The 24,271-nt window shown below is 46.2% G+C and overlaps 1 protein-coding gene across 1 annotated transcript in view; it reads right to left on the bottom strand.

The window, feature by feature from the left end:
- The window catches only part of LOC116373898 (extensin-like), a 63,299-nt gene that overhangs the window by 23,697 nt on the left and 15,331 nt on the right, over window positions 1–24,271 (bottom strand). Inside the window, exon 6 of the mRNA XM_031822195.1 lies at window positions 24,029–24,271. This exon is cut by the window's right edge and continues 220 nt beyond it. Coding sequence (XP_031678055.1) covers window positions 24,029–24,271 — 243 coding nt within the window. The remainder of the gene's footprint in view (window positions 1–24,028) is intronic.

Raw genomic sequence — 24,271 nt, 5'->3', positions numbered from 1 at the left:
ATGACAGTGGTAGAGATGGAGTCATGTTCATTAATGATGACAGTGGTAGAGATGGAGTCATGTTCATTAATGATGACAGTGGTAGAAATGGAGTCATGTTCATTATGGATGACAGTGGTAGAGATGGAGTCATGTTTATTATGGATGACAGTGGTAGAGATGGAGTCATGTTCATTATGGATGACAGTGGTAGAGATGGAGTCATGTTTATTATGGATGACAGTGGTAGAGATGGAGTCATGTTCATTAATGATGACAGTGGTAGAGATGGAGTCATGTTTATTATGGATGACATAGTGGTAGAGATGGAGTCATGTTCATTAATGATGACAGTGGTAGAGATGGAGTCATGTTTATTATGGATGACAGTGGTAGAGATGGAGTCATGTTCATTAATGATGACAGTGGTAGAGATGGAGTCATGTTTATTATGGATGACATAGTGGTAGAGATGGAGTCATGTTCATTAATGATGACAGTGGTAGAGATGGAGTCATGTTCATTAATGATGACAGTGGTAGAGATGGAGTCATGTTTATTATGGATGACAGTGGTAGAGATGGAGTCATGTTCATTAATGATGACAGTGGTAGAGATGGAGTCATGTTCATTAATGATGACAGTGGTAGAGATGGAGTCATGTTTATTATGGATGACAGTGGTAGAGATGGAGTCATGTTCATTAATGATGACAGTGGTAGAGATGGAGTCATGTTCATTAATGATGACAGTGGTAGAGATGGAGTCATGTTCATTAATGATGACAGTGGTAGAGATGGAGTCATGTTCATTAATGATGACAGTGGTAGAGATGGAGTCATGTTCATTAATGATGACAGTGGTAGAGATGGAGTCATGTTCATTAATGATGACAGGTAGAGATGGAGTCATGTTCATTAATGATGACAGTGGTAGAGATGGAGTCATGTTCATTAATGATGACAGTGGTAGAGATGGAGTCATGTTCATTAATGATGACAGTGGTAGAGATGGAGTCATGTTCATTAATGATGACAGTGGTAGAGATGGAGTCATGTTTATTATGGATGACAGTGGTAGAGATGGAGTCATGTTTATTATGGATGACAGTGGTAGAGATGGACTCATGTTCATTAATGATGACAGTGGTAGAGATGGAGTCATGTTTATTATGGATGACAGTGGTAGAGATGGAGTCATGTTTATTATGGATGACATAGTGGTAGAGATGGAGTCATGTTCATTAATGATGACAGTGGTAGAGATGGAGTCATGTTCATTAATGATGACAGTGGTAGAGATGGAGTCATGTTCATTAATGATGACAGTGGTAGAGATGGAGTCATGTTCATTAATGATGACAGTGGTAGAGATGGAGTCATGTTCATTAATGATGACAGTGGTAGAGATGGAGTCATGTTCATTAATGATGACAGTGGTAGAGATGGAGTCATGTTCATTAATGATGACATAGTGGTAGAGATGGAGTCATGTTCATTAATGATGACAGTGGTAGAGATGGAGTCATGTTCATTAATGATGACAGTGGTAGAGATGGAGTCATGTTTATTAATGATGACAGTGGTAGAGATGGAGTCATGTTCATTAATGATGACAGTGGTAGAGATGGAGTCATGTTCATTATGGATGACAGTGGTAGAAATGGAGTCATGTTCATTAATGATGACAGTGGTAGAGATGGAGTCATGTTCATTATGGATGACATAGTTGTAGAGATGGAGTCATGTTCATTAATGATGACAGTGGTAGAGATGGAGTCATGTTCCTTATACATAGAGGCATAGAGGTAGAGATAGTGAGATAAACATGGGAGACCTTTCAAAGATGTCTCTGGATGACAACACGTGTGAGATTGGGCCTCCTTGTATTTTTCGCTGCATTTACTATGACAAGGTTAGCCCGACGTTGTGATTTCAAGTTAAATGTAAATAAATGGTACAACGAAGGTAGTTAAAATCCCTTCCATTACTTTAACAGCAGTGTGAGGAGAGATTGGTTGTGGGCCACTGCATCACTGACTGAGGCAGAGTCCTTAATAATGTCACCCTGGTCCTATATAGTGGTCTACTGTTGACCAGGGCTGTTTGGAATAATCACTATAACAACACTATCTGAAGTTGTTTTTGGAGACCATGAAGATAGTGCTATGATAGATGTCCTAATACATTTCCAGTCTCTTTACTGTTGAACGATGAAGTGTGATTGTACCACCTCTATCTCCTCTATCTCACCCATCTCACCTATCTCTCCTCTCTCTCCTATCTCACCTATAGCTCCTCTATCTCTCACCTATCTCTCCTCTCTCACCTCTATCTCACCTATGTCTCACCTATATCTCCTATGTCACCCCTATCTCTCCTCTATCTCACCCATCTCACCTATCTCTCCTCTATCTCTCCTCTATCTCTCCTATCTCACCTATCTCTCCTCTCTCACCCCTCTCACCTACAGCTCCTCTATCTCTCACCCATCTCACCTATCTCTCCTCTATCTCTCCTCTCTCTCCTATCTCACCTATCTCACCTATCTCTCCTCTCTCACCTCTCTCACCTATAGCTCCTCTATCTCACCCATCTCCTCTATCTCTCCTCTATCTCTCCTCTATCTCTCCTCTATCTCTCCTATCTCACCTATCTCTCCTCTCTCACCTCTCTCACCTATAGCTCCTCTATCTCACCCATCTCACCTATCTCTCCTCTATCTCTCCTCTATCTCACCTATCTCACCTATCTCTCCTCTCTCACCTCTCTCACCTATAGCTCCTCTATCTCTCACCTATCTCTCCTCTCTCACCTCTATCTCACCTATATCTCACCTATATCTCCTATGTCACTTCTATCTCACCTCTATCTCACCTATATCTCCTATGTCACTTCTATCTCACCTATATCTCACCTATATCTCCTATGTCACCTCTATCTCCTCTATCTCCTATCCCACCCAGGGAACACAGATAGACAGACAGACTATGTCCTGTCTCGAAGCCTCAAGGGCGCTTGTCATCATAACAATGCTGTCCGCGCGCCGCTTCTTACCCGGGGATTCATGGAGTCTCTTTAGTCCAGATGTATTATCTTAATTCCTGGCGAGTATGTTCAGTAGTTATATCATCCATTTATAGCCCCTCTTGCCACCCCATTAATCCTGCAGTTAAAATGGTGTAACCCCTGGATCTGAGTCCACAGGAGCAGAGTGGGAACCTGTCTCTATAGCCAACGGTGGTGGGGGTGGGAGATGGTGAGCTGGCGGTTGCAGTACGGTAGTTTGTGTGTGTGTGTGTGTGTGTGAGTGTATGTGTGTGTGTGCATGTGTGTGTTGAAAGGTGTGCATGTGTGTGTACCTGCTTGTGTGTGTGTGAGTGTGTATGTGTGTTTGTGCGTGTGTGTGTTGACAGGTGTGCATGCTGCATTAGTGAGAGTGTATGTGTGTGTTGACAGGTGTGCATGCTACTTTAGTGAGGGTGTATGTGTGTTTGACAGGTGTGCATGCTGCATTAGTGAGGGTGTATGTGTGTTTGACAGGTGTGCATGCTGCATTAGTGAGAGTGTATGTGTGTGTTGACAGGTGTGCATGCTGCATTAGTGAGGGTGTATGTGTGTGTTGACAGGTGTGCATGCTACTTTAGTGAGAGTGTATGTCAGTGTGGTTAATTGTAGGATCCTCTCCTGACACGGGTCTAAATCTTCTACTTTTATCTCCCCCCGTCCTTGTCATTGATCTAAATGTACAATACACCCTCATATAGACTTTAAACCTTCAGTACTATCTGATTACTATACACCCTCATATAGACTTTAAACCTTCAGTACTATCTGATTACTATACACCCTCATATAGACTTTAAACCTTCAGTACTATCTGATTACTATACACCCTCATATAGACTTTAAACCTTCAGTACTATCTGATTACGATACATCCTCATATAGACTTTAAACCTTCAGTACCATCTGATTACTATACATCATCATATAGACTTTAAACCTTCAGTACTATCTGTCTCCTTGAGGGTCGTCTGCATCATGCTCTCTATAGCTCAGCTCAGCTTCAACAGAATGGGCTCCAGTTATGATCCTTGCTCAGATCATTGTCTCTTGCTATGAAGGGGTCAATGACGAGATGCTCACCCTGTAAAACAACGTTGCCCTTTCATGCAATCAGGCTTTTAAGTTGAAAAAAAAATGTCTTGTGTGAGGCGATCTCTCATTTAAATAATGCTCTGGATATTTCATATTTCTGAAACGTACTGGGCTATCGCTATGGCAGCAAGCATCTGCACACGAACACACACACAAATGCAAACCAAACATGTAGTCTATATCTAAGTGATATGTTTCTTGACATTTATATATTATTAATTGAGAGAAATTCAATGAACAGCAAAGAGACTGCCTTTTAACCAAACGCTTTGACAGAACAGATAGGAATCTCTTGGTTGTTTCCCCCCCCCCATCTCATCTCAAACCAAACGCTTTGACAGAACAGTGATAGGAATCTCTTGGTTGTTTCCCCCCCCCCATCTCATCTCAAACCAAACGCTTTGACAGAACAGTGATAGGAATCTCTTGGTTGTTCCCCCCCCCCCCATCTCATCTCAAACCAAACGCTTTGACAGAACAGTGATAGGAATCTCTTGGTTGTCCCCCCCCCCCCATCTCATCTCAAACCAAACGCTTTGACAAAACAGTGATAGGAATCTCTTGGTTGTCCCCCCCCCCCCATCTCATCTCATCTCAAACCAAACGCTTTGACAGAACAGTGATAGGAATCTCTTGGTTGTTCCCCCCCCCCTCCATCTCAAACCAAACGCTTTGACAGAACAGTGATAGGAATCTCTTGGTTGTTCCCCCCCCCCATCTCATCTCAAACCAAACGCTTTGACAGAACAGTGATTGGAATCTCTTGGTTGTTTCCCCCCCCCCATCTCATCTCAAACCAAACGCTTTGACAGAACAGTGATAGGAATCTCTTGGTTGTCCCCCCCCCATCTCATCTCAAACCAAGCGCTTTGACAGAACAGTGATAGGAATCTCTTGGTTGTCCCCCCCCCCCCCCCCATCTCATCTCAAACCAAACGCTTTGACAGAACAGTGATAGGAATCTCTTGGTTGTCCCCCCCCCCCCCCATCTCATCTCAAACCAAACGCTTTGACAGAACAGTGATAGGAATCTCTTGGTTGTTCCCCCCCCCCCCCCCCCATCTCATCTCAAACCAAACGCTTTGACAGAACAGTGATAGGAATCTCTTGGTTGTCCCCCCCCCCCCCATCTCATCTCAAACCAAACGCTTTGACAGAACAGTGATAGGAATCTCTTGGTTGTCCCCCCCCCCCCCCATCTCATCTCAAACCAAACGCTTTGACAGAACAGTGATAGGAATCTCTTGGTTGTTCCCCCCCCCATCTCATCTCAAACCAAACGCTTTGACAGAACAGTGATAGGAATCTCTTGGTTGTTCCCCCCCCCATCTCATCTCAAACATCTTCTTCATTTAGTGAGATGGTTTAAACACAGGCAGTAGTCTACCAGACAAAACCCATTGCTCAAACACATTCCCCACGTCCTAACTACCAGATCCCAGAAAGACATGTACAGCCAGTATTAAAGAATGAATCATTAATGCTTGGGCAGTAATAATCGTGGTACCTAGTGTTATTGGTAGATTATAATGGACGATTCCTCTCAGAAGCCAAATCCAGTTCGCTTAGGTCCTCCAATCAAATCAAAGGGAATTTAGTCACATGCTTCGTAAACAACAGGTGCAGACTAACAGTGAAATTGTTTACTTTACGGGTCCTTTTCCAACCATGCAGATCAGAATTGGTCAGGAGCATTCAAGACAGCTGCTGTCCACTGCGTCAGATACACTCAATGAAGCCCAGTTTACGTATTTGTAATTACTTTGAACCCAGGTCTGCTCCTTCAGATTTCAAGGCCCAGGAAGAAGGGCAGAAGGTCCCCAGTAGTCATCGTTAAGTAACTGTCAGGGTCTCCCTGTGTCACTGTCACGCCTTGGTCTAAGTATTTTGTATTTTATCTTCATGTATTGGGTCAGGCCAGGGTGTGGCATGGAGTTTTTGTATTGTGGTGTGTTTTGTCTTGGGGTTTTGGTGTGTATATATTTGGGATTGTAGCTAGTGGGGTTTTCTAGCAAAGTCTATGGCTGTCTGGAGTGATTCTCAATCAGAGGCAGGTGCTTATCGTTGTCTCTGATTGGGAACCATATTTAGGCAGCCATATTCTTTGAGTTTGTCGTGGGTGATTGTCCTATCTGTTCTATGTGTACTCTATGTTAGTTTTACACAAGTATAGGCTGTTTCGGTTTTCGTTTCGTTCTTTGTTTTGTAGTGTTTGTGTTTATTTCGTGTTACGTTTTGTTCATTAAATATGGATCGCAATCGACACGCTGCAGTTTGGTCCGACTCTCATTCATCACCACTAGAAAGCCGTAACAGTCACGTTGTTTGTAATAATGGTCGGACCAAGACGCAGCGCGATATGAGTTCCACATACTTTGATATTAGTGAAACATAATAACAAAACAATAAATGAACAAACCGTGACTACCGAGGTGCACCTTGTGCACTAACTTCAAACATGAACAATATCCCATATCCCACCGGTGAAAAACATGCTACTGAAGTATGATCCCCAATTAGAGACAACGATAGCCAGCTGCCTCTAATTTGGAATCATACCAAAACCCCCAACATAGAAAAAACAACCTAGAACCCCACATAGAAAATATAAACTAGACTAACCCCCCCAGTCACGCCCTGACCTCCCCCATAGAAAATAAAGGCTCTCTAAGGTCAGGACGTGACACCCTGATTTTCTGAATGTTCAATTCATCAGACCCTCGCTCCAAAAGAGTGAGTTTTAACTCTGGGGGTCCATGTGCATCACTAAACCTTCACCTGGTTGATGGAGAGCAACGGAGGAGGGCAGGTAGAGGAAGAGAAAAGAAAGATGGGAGGTGAGACGGAAAGAGGAGTGGATGTTGGCTGTTTGGTTTAGTTGGGTTGGGTCAGGGGGAGAGAAACACAAGAGAGGGGTAGTGAAGGAGAAGGGTGAGATGGAAAAGTGGGGGAGAGGTTGCCGTGGCATCAGAACAGAGGGTCTGAATGGCACCTGTCAGGGGTGATAAACGAGGCCCTCTGCCCTTCAATTCCCCACCCTGTCACTCACACCCAGGGCATTAATCTTCATCGGGCTCTTGTCAGGTCAGACCCCACTACACACTCACATAGGCATGCACGCGCACACACTCACACTATCTTCCTCATCGGGCTGGATCTGTGTGTGTGTGTGTGTGTGTTTGCTTGTGTGCGTGCATGTGTGTGAATATGTGAATATGTGAGTCAATTTCGGTACAGCGGGAATGTAGAAAGGGCCAGACAAGTGGGGGCATGAAGACGAGACCCCCCCCGACAAAAAAAAATGGTCTCATTGTCAACGCCAGGATCTATTTGCATAATTTATTATGATTCACAAGATTCACTGAAGAACCTTCACCCCCCTGTGTGAGAGGTGAGTAGAGGAGCTGGGGCAGAGGGTGTGTGTGTGTGTGTGTGTGTGTGTGTGTGTGTGTGTGTGTGTGTGTGTGTGTGTGTGTGTGTGTGTGTGTGTGTGTGTGTGTGTGTGTGTGTGTGTGTGTGTGTGTGTGTGTGTGTGTAAAGTTGCGAGGTTTGAAGGGTTGCAGGGGTGTGAGTGAAGAGACAGATGGAGAGTGGGAGATGCTACCGGCCGTGTTACCACCCTTCCCCAAACAACTCTACCCCACACCCCTCACAGGAGCCAACCAGGAGAGCCCGTCCACATCCTCACAAACCAATCAAATAGCTGGCAGTTCCATTACAGAGTAATAAAGGGACATTCATCATTCAATTAGGCATCTGTCATGGATTCACAAAGAGGAGAGGGGGAAAAGTTCTAACCTGAAGCACAGCGGATAAAGAAGCAGTGAGAGGAATTGAGAGAGAAAGAGAGAGAAAGAGAGAGAAAGAGAGAAAGAGAGAAAGAGAGAGAGAGAGAGAGAGAGAGGGGGGGGGGATAGAGAGGGGGAAAGAAAGAGAGAGAGAGAGGGAGATAGAGAGAGAAAGACAGAGAGGGGAAGGAGAGAGAGACATTGAAGGACAGCGAGAGTGGGAGGAAGGAGAGAGAGAGAGACATTAAAAGACAGAGAGAGTGGGAGGAAGGAGAGAGAGAGACATTGAAAGACAGAGAGAGTGGGAGGAAGGAGAGAGAGAGACATTGAAAGACAGAGAGAGTGCGAGGAAGGAGAGAGAGAGACATTGAAAGACAGAGAGAGGGGGAGAAAGGAGAGAGAGAGACATTGAAAGACAGAGAGAGGGGGAGGAAGGAGAGAGAGACATTGAAAGACAGAGAGAGTGGGAGGAAGTAGAGAGAGAGACATTGAAAGACAGAGAGAGGGGGAGGAAGGAGAGAGACATTGAAAGACAGAGAGAGGGGGAGGAAGGAGAAAGAGACATTGAAAGACAGAGAGAGGGGGAGGAAGGAGAAAGAGACATTGAAAGACAGAGAGAGTGAGAGGAAGTAGAGAGAGACATTGAAAGACAGAGAGAGGGGGAGGAAGGAGAAAGAGACATTGAAAGACAGAGAGAGTGAGAGGAAGTAGAGAGAGAGACATTGAAAGACAGAGAGAGGGGGAGGAAGGAGAGAGAGACATTGAAAGACAGAGAGAGGTGGAGGAAGGAGAGAGAGACATTGAAACACAGAGAGAGGGGGAGGAAGGAAGAGAGACATTGAAAGATAGAGAGTGGGAGGAAGGAGAGAGAGAGACATTGAAAGATAGAGAGAGGGGGAGGAAGGAGAGAGAGACATTGAAAGACAGAGAGAGGTGGAGGAAGGAGAGAGAGGACATTGAAAGACAGAGAGAGGGGGAGGAAGGAAGAGAGACATTGAAAGATAGAGAGTGGGAGGAAGGAGAGAGAGAGACATTGAAAGACAGAGAGAGGGGAGGAAGGAGGGAGAGAGACATTGAAAGACAGAGAGAGGGGGAGGAAGGAGAGAGAGAGACATTGAAAGACAGAGAGAGGGGGGAGGAAGGAGGGAGAGAGACATTGAAAGACAGAGAGAGGGGGAGGAAGGAGAGAGAGAGACATTGAAAGACAGAGAGAGTGGGAGGAAGGAGAGAGAGAGACATTGAAAGACAGAGAGAGTGCGAGGAAGGAGAGAGAGAGACATTGAAAGACAGAGAGAGTGGGAGGAAGGAGAGAGAGAGACATTGAAAGACAGAGAGAGGGGGAGGAAGGAGAGAGAAAGACATTGAAAGACAGAGAGAGGGGGAGGAAGGAGAGAGAGTCATTGAAAGACAGAGAGAGTGGGAGGAAGGAGAGAGAGAGACATTAAAAGACAGAGAGAGTGGGAGGAAGGAGAGAGAGACATTGAAAGACAGAGAGTGGGAGGAAGGAGAGAGAGAGACATTGAAAGACAGAGAGAGTGGGAGGAAGGAGAGAGAGACATTGAAAAACTGAGAGAGGTGGAGGAAGGAGAGAGAGACATTGAAAAACTGAGAGAGGGGGAGGAAGGAGAGAGAGAGACATTGTAAGACAGAGGGAGGGAGGAAGGAGAGAGAGAGACATTGAAAGACAGAGAGACGGGGAGGAAGGAGAGAGAGACATTGAAAGACAGAGAGAAGGGGAGGAAGGAGAGAGAGAGACATTGAAAGACAGAGAGAGGGGAGGAAGGAGGGAGAGAGACATTGAAAGACAGAGAGAGGGGGAGGAAGGAGAGAGAGAGACATTGAAAGACAGAGAGAGGGGGAGGAAGGAGGGAGAGAGACATTGAAAGACAGAGAGAGGGGGAGGAAGGAGAGAGAGAGACATTGAAAGACAGAGAGAGGGGGAGGAAGGAGAGAGAGACATTGAAAGACAGAGAGAGGGAGGAAGGAGAGAGAGAGACATTGAAAGACAGAGAGAGGGGAGGAAGGAGAGAGAGAGACATTGAAAGACAGAGAGAGGGGAGGAAGGAGAGAGAGAGATATTGAAAGACAGAGGGAAGGGGAGGAAGGAGAGAGAGAGACATTGAAAGACAGAGAGAGTGGGAGGAAGGAGAGAGAGAGACATTGAAAGACAGAGAGAGGGGGAGGAAGGAGGGAGAGAGACATTGAAAGACAGAGGGAGGTGGAGGAAGGAGAGAGAGAGACATTTGCAGACAGAGAGAGTGGGAGGAAGGAGAGAGAGAGACATTGAAAGACAGAGAGGGGAAGGAAGGAGAGAGAGACATTGAAAACAGAGAGAGGGGGAGGAAGTAGAGAGAGACATTGAAAGACAGAGAGAGGGGAGGGAAGGAGAGAGAGACATTGAAAGACAGAGAGAGGGGGAGGAAGGAGAGAGAGAGAGACATTGAAAGACAGAGAGAGGGGAAGGAAGGAGAGAGAGACATTGAAAGACAGAGAGAGTGGGGGGAAGGAGAGAGAGACATTGAATGTCAGAGAGAGGGGAAGGAAGGAGAGAGAGACATTGAAAGACAGAGAGAGGGGAAGGAAGGAGAGAGAGACATTGAAAAACAGAGAGAGGCGGAGGAAGGAGAGAGAGAGACATTGAAAGACAGAGAGAGGGGAGGAAGGAGAGAGAGAGAGAGAAGATGCTTATGGCAGGAGAATGAAGGCGAAAGGGTCACGATATTCATAAAGCTAATTACATTGCCATTGCCTTGACAGAGTTATGACTATCATTGCGCTCTACAGTAATGGGGAGTCTGGAACAACATGTCAGATGAGGAATTGATGATTATTTGATATAGAACAGCGGGGGACAATAACAGGAGGATTATCTAGTGTTGTATAAATACCACAGCACACAGAATATTGGTAAATCCAAATCAATTCAGTCACTTTTTGACCATATCTCTTTTGATTTAAACAAAACTTTCCAGACACGTTTTGGGAGAACAAAAGACAACTTTTTTTTCAAGAAATTATAAAACAGTTTGACAACACTGTTCGTAACATTTTACATGATACAAATCTCAAACGTTTATCTTTCCCAGTGATGAAGATACTGATGTCTCCACTTCAAATGTAGTTAGAATGATCAGCATCCGAAACCTAGATATTAAGGTGCTAGAAGACAGAACCTGGGTGATTGTGTAACATACTCTACCACTACCAACACATTCCCCTATCTCCCTCTACCACTACCAACACATTCCCCTATCTCCCTCTACCACTACCAACACATTCCCCCTCTCTCCCTCTACCACTACCAACACATTCCCCTATCTCCCTCTACCACTACCAACACATTCCCCTATCTCCCTCTACCACTACCAACACATTCCCCCTCTCTCCCTCTACCACTACCAACACATTCCCCTATCTCCCTCTACCACTACCAACACATTCCCCTATCTCCCTCTACCACTACCAACACATTCCCCCTCTCTCCCTCTACCACTACCAACACATTCCCCTATCTCCCTCTACCACTACCAACACATTCCCCTATCTCCCTCTACCACTACCAACACATTCCCCTATCTCCCTCTACCACTACCATCACATTCCCCCTATCTCCCTCTACCACTACCAACACATTCCCCTATCTCCCTCTACCACTACCAACACATTCCCCCTATCTCCCTCTACCACTACCACTACCAACACATTCCCCTATCTCCCTCTACCACTACCAACACATTCCCCTATCTCCCTCTACCACTACCAACACATTCCCCTATCTCCCTCTACCACTACCAACACATTCCCCCTCTCTCCCTCTACCACTACCAACACATTCCCCTATCTCCCTCTACCACTACCAACACATTCCCCTATCTCCCTCTACCACTACCAACACATTCCCCCTATCTCCCTCTAACAATACCAACACATTCCCCTATCTCCCTCTACCACTACCAACACATTCCCCCTGTCTCCCTCTACCACTACCAACACATTCCCCTCTCTCCCTCTACCACTACCAACACATTCCCCTATCTCCCTCTACCACTACCAACACATTCCCCCTCTCTCCCTGTACCACTACCAACACATTCCCCTATCTCCCTCTACCACTACCAACACATTCCCCCTATCTCCCTCTACCACTACCAACACATTCCCCCTCTCCCCCTCTACCACTACCAACACATTCCCCCTCTCCCCCTCTACCACTACCAACACATTCCCCTATCTCCCTCTACCAACACATTCCCCCTATCTCCCTCTACCACTACCAACACATTCCCCCTCTCTCCCTCTACCACTACCAACACATTCCCCCTCTCTCCCTCTACCACTACCAACACATTCCCATATCTCCCTCTACCACTACCAACACATTCCCCCTATCTCCATCTACCACTACCAACACATTCCCACTATCTCCCTCTACCACTACCAACACATTCCCCTCTCTCCCTCTACCACTACCAACACATTCCCCTATCTCCCTCTACCACTACCAACACATTCCCCCTCTCTCCCTCTACCACTACCAACACATTCCCCTATCTCCCTCTACCACTACCAACACATTCCCCCTATCTCCCTCTACCACTACCAACACCTTCCCCCTCTCTCCCTCTACAACTAGCAACACCTTCCCCTATCTCCCTCTACCACTAACAACACATTCCCGCTATCTCCCTCTACCACTACATTCCCCTATCTCCCTCTACCACTAACAACACATTCCCCCTATCTCCCTCTACCACTACCAACACCTTCCCCCTATATCCATCTACCACTACCAACACATTCCCCCTATATCCATCGACCACTACCAACACATTCCCCTATCTCCCTCTACCACTACCAACACCTTCCCCCTATATCCATCTACCACTACCAACACATTCCCCCTATATCCATCGACCACTACCAACACATTCCCCCTATATCCATCTACCACTAACAAGATTTTCCCATTAACATATTCACCTATCTCCCTCTACCGCTATTAACATATTCACCCATCTCCCTCTACTGCTATTAACATATTCACCTATCTCCTTCTACCCTTTGACCCTATCTCTCTCTACCCTTTGACCCTATCTCTCTCTACCCTTTGACCCTATCTCTCTCTACCCTTTGACCCTATCTCCTTCTACCCTTTGGCCCTATCTCTCTCTACCCTTTGACCCTATCTCTCTCTACCCTTTGACCCTATCTCTCTCTACCCTTTGACCCTATCTCTCTCTACCCTTTGACCCTATCTCTCTCTACCCTTTGACCCCATCTCTGTCTCTCTGTGTCCTCTGTTTTCTTCTGCCTTTTCTGTTCTTTTCTCCAAATCTTGACATCCATGACCTCTGCCTCCCTGTGTTTTCATTACCCTCTGTGTGCCTAATCGCTCCCTGTTCCTCTCCCTACATCCCCCTTTTCTCTCTCTCTCTCTCTCTCTCTCTCTCTCTCTCTCTCTCTCTCTCTCTCTCTCAGACTCTCTAGTACCAGCTGTTTTTAAAACCCCTGTGGTCCTTTCCCTTCCATTCCTTCCTCCTGCCATCCCTCCCTGCCTCCCCAGTCCCTAGCCGGGAGAATGAGCTCCTGTTAAATAATATATCATGATAAATGATAATTGCTACGCTTTATGTTCCCGTTGTTTAATGAGCCCCATAAATTAGAAATGATGCAGCTGACAGTGTTTGTCGGGAACAGACCAGACATAAATACGTCCTGGCAAAAGAGCGAGAGACAACGTTATCTTCATCAGAGAGTGAAAACCACGGAGTAAAGTTCTCTGCTCCAGATCAACTTCCGTCTAACTGACTTTCGTCTTTGTCAGGAATTGCGTCCGTAAAGTACATTCTTCTAAGGGCATTGCCGGTGTTGCCGAAGGGTGTTTTCCTGGTTACGGAAACTATTCCTCTTCATGTGCTCTGTTTCGTTCGTCCCTTTGATGACGTGGCCAATCTAAGGATGTGTCTGAAAAACGTTGCTTGCTTCTTCCGTCCTTGTTTCCTCAAATCATTGCCTCTAGGAACCAAGGTCCCTCCCTATGACTTCCTCCTCCAATGAGAGGGATAGAGGAAACAAGGAACGAGGAAGTAAAGGTTTGATGTCTTGTAATGTTTTCAGACACAGCCAGAGTCTGGGGAAAAAGGAGGGTTTGAGCAAAAGTCAGAGGTCAATCTGATTCCTGACGGAACAGAACCCACCCTGACACTCATTCTTTATTAAAGGGTGCATCACAAAAAATAATCCCCCTCTCAGTGCATCACAACAACTATTCCTCCCTTGTTTCCTTAACCCCCCCCCCCCACACACACACACACACCCACACACCACACCCACACCATCCACGTTCAAGCTTCGCAATAATGATCATCAGTCCTAATCACAATCTATAGCTGTTCCACAAAGGAACGATCTGTCATATACCGGATCCTTATTCCACAGTTTGTAAAACACACACATCCAAAACACACACACACACAGACACACACACACTCACTGCAGAGCTGGGCTGCGGTTGGAACACCGCCATTTGAGCGTCAGCGTCACTCTGTCCCTGTCAGACATCAAACGGGGCCGCTGGCCGCCCGGTCATGCACACACACACACACACACACACACACACACCCCCACACACACACACCCCCACACACACACGCACACACACACACACACACACACACACACGCGCACACGCCCTCCCTGGAGAGATCCCTGATTGAATCCTGGCACCAGCACCAAACAGCTGCTTCAAACAAAAGACATCTGCATATTTCATAAATTAATGTTGCAACCTGCCAAAACCTGTGTGTGTGTTTGCATGTGTGTGCTTGTGTGGGTGTGTGTGTGTGTGTGTGTGGGTGTGTTTGTGTGTGTGTGCTTGCGAGAGGAGGGAGTATCTACTTTTGTATTTAATTAGATAAAGTTTACAAGCTTTCAAAGAGTTAGACATTAGCATGAAGAAGAAAAGCAGGACGGGGCTGGAAGGGGAGGAGACTAGGAGACAAGTCACAGAACAGAAACAGACAGGATGGGGCTGGGAGGAGACTAGGAGACAAGTCACAGAACAGAAACAGAGAGCTCTTGGGCTGGAAGGGGAGGAGACTAGGAGACAAGTCACAGAACAGAAAACAGACAGCTCTTGGGCTGGAAGGGGAGGGGACTAGGAGACAAGTCACAGAACAGAAACAGACAGGATGGGGCTGGGAGGGGAGGAGACTAGGAGACAAGTCACAGAACAGAAACAGACAGCTCTTGGGCTGGGAGTGGAGGAGACTAGGAGACAAGTCACAGAACAGAAACAGACAGCTCTTGGGCTGGAAGGGGAGGGGACTAGGAGACAAGTCACAGAACAGAAACAGACAGGATGGGGCTGGGAGGGGAGGAGACTAGGAGACAAGTCACAGAACAGAAACAGACAGCTCTTGGGATGGAAGGGGAGGAGACTAGGAGACAAGTCACAGATCAACAGATAGGAATGTTTCTATATCTGTTTCAGCCTTCCTGCCTGGGCCCTTTGTCACAGATGGGGAAGGAGAGGGAGCGAAGTATGGAGAGAGAGAGAGAGAGCGAGAGAGAGCGAGAGAGAGCGAGAGAGAGCGAGAGAGAGAGAGAGAGAGAGAGAGAGAGAGAGAGAGAGAGAGAGAGAGAGAATCCAGGCTTAATTTGTTCTCTCTGTTTGTGTAGGTCGATTTTCAAATGGATCACGTGAACCTTGGAATTGAGAGCTTTGAAATGTGCTGAGATCTTATGGGCCCGTCACATCATGTCAGATGGAAGACATTCATTTGATCTGCCAGCGCAATGACTCACACACACACACACATGACTCATATCTCCAGATACCTCAGAAGTAAGCTGGCCATGTACAATACATGTTGTCTCCCACGGCTACTTTTGGTCAGTTTAAACACAACGGAACCACAGACCACAAACCCTAAAGACAGGAAGTCTTTGCTGTTGCTGCACCAAGTACAGATTTAGGTTAAACAGTGTTTTGTTTTTAACCCACTTTCCTTGTGGAACACTTCAGAATAACCTACAGTTGGATGGACTGGTGTCTTTCAGGTCATTCAGAATAACCTACAGTTGGATGGACTGGTGTCTTTCAGGTCATTCAGAATACCCTACAGTTGGATGGACTGGTGTCTTTCAGGTCATTCAGAATAACCTACAGTTGGATGGACTGGTGTCTTTCAGGTCATTCAGAATAACCTACAGTTGGATGGACTGGTGTCTTTCAGGCCATTCAGAATACCCTACAGTTGGATGGACTGGTGTCTTTCAGGTCATTCAGAATACCATACAGTTGGATGGACTGGTGTATTTCAGGTCATTCAGAATAACCTACAGTTGGATGGACTGATGTCTTTCAGGTCATTCAGAATAACCTACAGTTGGATGGACTGGTGTCTTTCAGGTCATTCAGAATAACCTACAGTTGGATGGACTGGTGTCTTTCAGGTCATTCAGAATAACCTACAGTTGGATGGACTGGTGTCTTTCAGGTCATTCAGAATAACCTACAGTTGGATGGACTGGTGTCTTTCAGGCCATTCAGATGGTTGGTTGAGGATTTCTTTGCTGAGGGAAATGGTTGTTTTTTGTGTTTGTGTTTTGTATGTTTTGTATGTCTTGTGTATTTCCTACTCTCCCATGCTGCCTTGATTGTGTAATTGTTTGTCATGCAGGGCTCCCGTGTAAACAACACCTCGGTCTCAATTGGACTCAACCCTGCCTAATGAAAGAATAAATCATGTAAAATACAATCCTATCATTCCATATCTGAGAAGATATCGTTGGTCCTTCCTTGTTTGGTGTTGTCTATTTCTCCATGTCTCCAGCTGCTGGGTTATTTCAATCACATCTAAATGAGACAGTAATTAGTGGCATCAGAGCTGTGGAGACGATACTCTACGCTCCTCCCTCCCTCCCTGCTGTCCTCGAGCAGGCCCACATAGAAAAAATGAGAAAAAAATACTCATATGCTCCTCTTCTCCCTCCTCTTTTCCTCCCTCCATCCCTCTGTCCCTCCCTGCTGTCCCCAAGCAGGCCCACTTAGACAAGAGGGAGATAAAACAGAACTTGACTTTGCTGAATAATTGAAGGGGTTTTTACAAGAGCAACAGCCTGCAATCTGACCTCAAAAAGGCTTTACACAGGGCTCTATCAGTGGCACCCAGGAGCCAACACACACACACACACACACAAATAAATACATACAATGTCCTGTGCGTACAGTATATAGATGTATTGGTTACCAACACACACTCTACAAGGAAGAACACAGGAAGGTTTCTTCAGCAGGATTCTATTTCAACACGTCTTATAAACAGGGACTGTACAGGGGATAATGTATAGCATCAGCCCCAGTGATGGTGGTGATAATGTATGGCAACAGCCCCAGTGATGGTGGGGATAATGTATAGCAAACAGCCCCAGTGATGGTGGTGATAATGTATAGCAACAGCCCCAATGATGGTGGGGATAATGTACAGCAACAGCCCGGTGATGGTGGTGATAATGTATGGTAACAGCCCCAGTGATGGTGGGGATAATGTATGGTAACAGCCCCGGTGATGGTGGGGATAATGTACAGCAACAGCCCGGTGATGGTGGTGATAATGTATAGCAACAGCCCCAATGATGGTGGGGATAATGTACAGCAACAGCCCGGTGATGGTGGTGATAATGTATGGCAACAGCCCCAGTGATGGTGGGGATAATGTACGGTAACAGCCCCGGTGATGGTGGGGATAATGTACAGCAACAGCCCGGTGATGGTGGTGATAATGTATGGCAACAGCCCCAGTGATGGTGGGGATAATGTATGGTAACAGCCCCAGTGATGGTGGGGATAATGTATGGTAACAGCCTCGGTGATGGTGGGGATAATGTGTGGCAACAGCCCCGGTGATGGTGGGGATAATGTATGGTAATAGCCCTGGTGACGGTGGGGATAATGTGTGGTAACAGCCCCGGTAATGGTGGGGATAATGTGTGCAACAGCCCCGGTGATGGTGGGGATAATGTATGGCAACAGCCCCGGTGATGGTGGGGATAATGTATGGTAATCTGAAGCTGAACATTCAGAGAAAACGTATTTAAGGATAAAAGCATGAAAACATCCCTGGAAGGGGTTGACACAATTATAGTATTGTGGCTGTGATGTAAAGCACCTCGGGAAGGTGGTGGTAATGTAGAGTATGTCAGTACGGTGTGGTAATGTGGAGTATGTCATTATGGTGGTGGTAATGTGGAGTATATCAGTACGGTGTGGTAATGTGGAGTATATCAGTACGATGGTGGTAATGTGGAGTATATCAGTACGATGGTGGTAATGTGGAGTATGTCAGTACGATGGTGGTAATGTGGAGTATATCAGTACGATGGTGGTAATGTGGAGTATGTCAGTACGGTGTGGTAATGTGGAGTATGTCAGTACGATGATGGTAATGTAAAGCACCTCAGTACGGTGGTGGTAATGTGGAGTATGTCAGTACGATGGTGGTAATGTAAAGCACCTCAGTACGGTGTGGTAATGTAAAGCACCTCAGTACGGTGGTGGTAATGTGGAGTATGTCAGTACAGTGGTGGTAATGTAGAGTATGTCAGTACGGTGTGGTAATGTGGCGTATGTCAGTACGGTGGTGGTAATGTGGAGTATGTCAGTATGGTGGTGGTAATGTGGTGTATGTCAGTATGGTGGTGGTAATGTGGTGTATGTCAGTACGGTGGTGGTAATGTGGCGTATGTCAGTACGGTGGTGGTAATGTGGCGTATGTCAGTACGGTGGTGGTAATGTGGCGTATGTCAGTACGGTGGTGGTAATGTGGCGTATGTCAGTACGGTGGTGGTAATGTAAACACAGGAGACCATCCATGTAAACATATAAAACATGGATCCCCACTCTCTCTCTCTCACACACACACACACACACACACACACACACACACACACACACACACACACACAGTCTTGTACTGCTAACCTTGTGGCGACACACAATGCAGTCCCATTCAAAATCCTATTTTCCCTCACCCTTACGCTAACCCTAATTAACCCAAAAACCGAACTAAATGAATTTACATTCTAAGCCACACAGAAACATTTATGTAACATTAATATTCTGTACAATTAATAATGATAGATTATATAGGATGCAATAAAATATATAGCACGCGCTCCAGCAGGTATATTTCACTGGTCACCCCCAAAGCCAATTCCTCCTTTGGCCGCCTTTCCTTCCAGTTCTCTGCTGCCAAAGACTGGAACGAATTGCAAAAATCACTGAAGCTGGAGACTTATATCTCCCTCACTAACTTTAAGCATCAGCTATCAGAGCAGCTTACAGATCATTGCACCTGTACATAGCCCATCTGTAAATAGCCCATCCAACTACCTCATCCCCATATTGTTTATTTATTTATATTTTTTGCTCCTTTGCACCCCAGTATCTCTACTTGCACATTCATCTTCTGCACATCTGTCACTCCAGTCTTTATTTGCTAAATTGTAATTATTTCGCCACTATGGCCTATTTATTCCCTTACCTCCCTGATCTTACTGTCAGGGTTTACTAGGAGTGGTGGGTAGGAGTCAGGCGCAGAGAGCAGAGGGTTTACTAGGAGTGGTGGGTAGGAGTCAGGCGCAGAGAGCAGAGGGTTCGGTGAAATGTAATTATTTATTCTCCGGCACAAACGTTCACGCCAAATTACAGGGCGCATAACACTGACCAGCCCAAAACACAGGACAAACAGTCCGCAGAAAACAAAACGAAAACACATCCACAACCATAACACTGACCAGCCCAAACACAGGACAAACAGTCCACAGAAAACAAAACGAAAACACATCCACAACCATAACACTGACCAGCCCAAAACACAGGACAAACAGTCTGCAGAAAACAAAACGAAAACACATCCACAACCATAACACTGACCAGCCCAAAACACAGGACAAACAGTCTGCAGAAAACAAAACGAAAACACATCCACAACCATAACACTGACCAGCCCAAAACACAGGACAAACAGTCTGCAGAAAACAAAACGAAAACACATCCACAACCAACAGAGTAACAAAATAATCCTGCACAAACCTAAGCGGGCCTAACAGGTTGAAGTAGACACAAACCTAAGCGGGCCTAACAGGTTGAAGTAGACACAAACCTAAGCGGGCCTAACAGGTTGAAGTAGACACAAACCTAAGCAGGCCTAACAGGTTGAAATAGACACAAACCTAAGCGAGCCTAACAGGTTGAAGTAGACACAAACCTAAGCGGGCCTAACAGGTTGAAGTAGACACAAACCTAAGCAGGCCTAACAGGTTGAAGTAGACACAAACCTAAGCGAGCCTAACAGGTTGAAGTAGACACAAACCTAAGCAGGCCTAACAGGTTGAAATAGACACAAACCTAAGCGAGCCTAACAGGTTGAAGTAGACACAAACCTAAGCGGGCCTAACAGGTTGAAGTAGACACAAACCTAAGCAGGCCTAACAGGTTGAAGTAGACACAAACCTAAGCGGGCCTAACAGGTTGAAGCAGACACAAACCTAAGCAGGCCTAACAGGTTGAAATAGACACAAACCTAAGCGGGCCTAACAGGTTGAAGTAGACACAAACCTAAGCGGGCCTAACAGGTTGAAGTAGACACAAACCTAAGCGGGCCTAACAGGTTGAAGTAGACACAAACCTAAGCGGGCCTAACAGGTTGAAGTAGACACAAACCTAAGCGGGCCTAACAGGTTGAAGTAGACACAAACCTAAGCGGGCCTAACAGGTTGAAGTAGACACAAACCTAAGCAGGCCTAACAGGTTGAAGTAGACACAAACCTAAGCTGGCCTAACAGGTTGAAGTAGACACAAACCTAAGCAGGCCTAACAGGTTGAAGTAGACACAAACCTAAGCAGGCCTAACAGGTTGAAGTAGACACAAACCTAAGCGGGCCTAACAGGTTGAAGTAGACACAAACCTAAGCAGGCCTAACAGGTTTAAGTAGACACAAAACCTAAGCAGGCCTAACAGGTTGAAGTAGACACAAACCTAAGCGAGCCTAACAGGTTGAAGTAGACACAAACCTAAGCAGGCCTAACAGGTTGAAGTAGACACAAACCTAAGCGAGCCTAACAGGTTGAAGTAGACACAAACCTAAGCGAGCCTAACAGGTTGAAGTAGACACAAACCTAAGCAGGCCAAACAGGTTGAAGTAGACACAAACCTAAGCGAGCCTAACAGGTTGAAGTAGACACAAACCTAAGCGAGCCTAACAGGTTGAAGTAGACACAAACCTAAGCAGGCCTAACAGGTTGAAATAGACACAAACCTAAGCGAGCCTAACAGGTTGAAGTAGACACAAACCTAAGCAGGCCTAACAGGTTGAAGTAGACACAAACCTAAACGAGCCTAACAGGTTGAAGTAGACACAAACCTAAGCGGGCCTAACAGGTTGAAGTAGACACAAACCTAAGCGGGCCTAACAGGTTGAAGTAGACACAAACCTAAGCGGGCCTAACAGGTTGAAGTAGACACAAACCTAAGCGGGCCTAACAGGTTGAAGTAGACACAAACCTAAGCAGGCCTAACAGGTTGAAGTAGACACAAACCTAAGCTGGCCTAACAGGTTGAAGTAGACACAAACCTAAGCAGGCCTAACAGGTTGAAGTAGACACAAACCTAAGCAGGCCTAACAGGTTGAAGTAGACACAAACCTAAGCGGGCCTAACAGGTTGAAGTAGACACAAACCTAAGCAGGCCTAACAGGTTTAAGTAGACACAAACCTAAGCAGGCCTAACAGGTTGAAGTAGACACAAACCTAAGCGAGCCTAACAGGTTGAAGTAGACACAAACCTAAGCAGGCCTAACAGGTTGAAGTAGACACAAACCTAAGCGAGCCTAACAGGTTGAAGTAGACACAAACCTAAGCGAGCCTAACAGGTTGAAGTAGACACAAACCTAAGCAGGCCAAACAGGTTGAAGTAGACACAAACCTAAGCGAGCCTAACAGGTTGAAGTAGACACAAACCTAAGCGAGCCTAACAGGTTGAAGTAGACACAAACCTAAGCAGGCCTAACAGGTTGAAATAGACACAAACCTAAGCGAGCCTAACAGGTTGAAGTAGACACAAACCTAAGCAGGCCTAACAGGTTGAAGTAGACACAAACCTAAACGAGCCTAACAGGTTGAAGTAGACACAAACCTAAGCGGGCCTAACAGGTTGAAGTAGACACAAACCTAAGCGGGCCTAACAGGTTGAAGTAGACACAAACCTAAGCGGGCCTAACAGGTTGAAGTAGACACAAACCTAAGCGGGCCTAACAGGTTGAAGTAGACACAAACCTAAGCGGGCCTAACAGGTTGAAGTAGACACAAACCTAAGCGGGCCTAACAGGTTGAAGTAGACACAAACCTAAGCAGGCCTAACAGGTTGAAGTAGACACAAACCTAAGCAGGCCTAACAGGTTGAAGTAGACACAAACCTAAGCTGGCCTAACAGGTTGAAGTAGACACAAACCTAAGCAGGCCTAACAGGTTGAAGTAGACACAAACCTAAGCAGGCCTAACAGGTTGAAGTAGACACAAACCTAAGCGGGCCTAACAGGTTGAAGTAGACACAAACCTAAGCAGGCCTAACAGGTTGAAGTAGACACAAACCTAAGCAGGCCTAACAGGTTGAAGTAGACACAAACCTAAGCGGGCCTAACAGGTTGAAGTAGACACAAACCTAAGCGGGCCTAACAGGTTGAAGTAGACACAAACCTAAGCGGGCCTAACAGGTTGAAGTAGACACAAACCTAAGCAGGCCTAACAGGTTGAAATAGACACAAACCTAAGTGAGCCTAACAGGTTGAAGTAGACACAAACCTAAGCAGGCCTAACAGGTTGAAATAGACACAAACCTAAGCGAGCCTAACAGGTTGAAGTAGACACAAACCTAAGCAGGCCTAACAGGTTGAAGTAGACACAAACCTAAGCAGGCCTAACAGGTTGAAGTAGACACAAACCTAAGCGAGCCTAACAGGTTGAAGTAGACACAAACCTAAGCAGGCCTAACAGGTTGAAATAGACACAAACCTAAGCGAGCCTAACAGGTTGAAGTAGACACAAACCTAAGCAGGCCTAACAGGTTGAAGTAGACACAAACCTAAACGAGCCTAACAGGTTGAAGTAGACACAAACCTAAGCGGGCCTAACAGGTTGAAGTAGACACAAACCTAAGCGGGCCTAACAGGTTGAAGTAGACACAAACCTAAGCGGGCCTAACAGGTTGAAGTAGACACAAACCTATGCGGGCCTAACAGGTTGAAGTAGACACAAACCTAAGCGGGCCTAACAGGTTGAAATAGACACAAACCTAAGCGGGCCTAACAGGTTGAAGTAGACACAAACCTAAGCGGGCCTAACAGGTTGAAGTAGACACAAACCTAAGCGAGCCTAACAGGTTGAAGTAGACACAAACCTAAGCAGGCCTAACAGGTTGAAGTAGACACAAACCTAAGCGGGCCTAACAGGTTGAAGTAGACACAAACCTAAGCGGGCCTAACAGGTTGAAGTAGACACAAACCTAAGCTGGCCTAACAGGTTGAAGTAGACACAAACCTAAGCAGGCCTAACAGGTTGAAGTAGACACAAACCTAAGCAGGCCTAACAGGTTGAAGTAGACACAAACCTAAGCAGGCCTAACAGGTTGAAGTAGACACAAACCTAAGCAGGCCTAACAGGTTGAAGTAGACACAAACCTAAGCAGGCCTAACAGGTTGAAGTAGACACAAACCTAAGCGGGCCTAACAGGTTGAAGTAGACACAAACCTAAGCGGGCCTAACAGGTTGAAGTAGACACAAACCTAAGCGGGCCTAACAGGTTGAAGTAGACACAAACCTAAGCAGGCCTAACAGGTTGAAATAGACACAAACCTAAGCGAGCCTAACAGGTTGAAGTAGACACAAACCTAAGCAGGCCTAACAGGTTGAAATAGACACAAACCTAAGCGAGCCTAACAGGTTGAAGTAGACACAAACCAAGAAACACAAAAAGGAACAGGTGCAACTAATCAGACTAAACTAACAGAAAAGGAAAAAGGGATCGGTGGGGGCTGGTAGACCGGGGCTGGTAGACCGGGGCTGGTAGACCGGGGCTGGTAGACCGGGGCTGGTAGACCGGGGCTGGTAGACCGGGGCTGGTAGACCGGGGCTGGGCTGGTAGACCGGGGCTGGTAGACCGGCGACGGTGGGGTCTAGTAGACGGCGATGGTGGGGGCTGGTAGACCGGCGACGGTGGGGGCTGGTAGACCGGGGCTGGTAGACCGGGGCTGGTAGACCGGCGACGGTGGGGGCTAGTAGACCGG

The sequence above is a fragment of the Oncorhynchus kisutch genome, unplaced genomic scaffold, assembly GCF_002021735.2.
Source record: "Oncorhynchus kisutch isolate 150728-3 unplaced genomic scaffold, Okis_V2 scaffold4086, whole genome shotgun sequence".
NCBI classification, from domain to species: Eukaryota; Metazoa; Chordata; class Actinopteri; order Salmoniformes; family Salmonidae; genus Oncorhynchus; species Oncorhynchus kisutch.
This window is presented reverse-complemented; position numbering and strand designations above follow the sequence as displayed.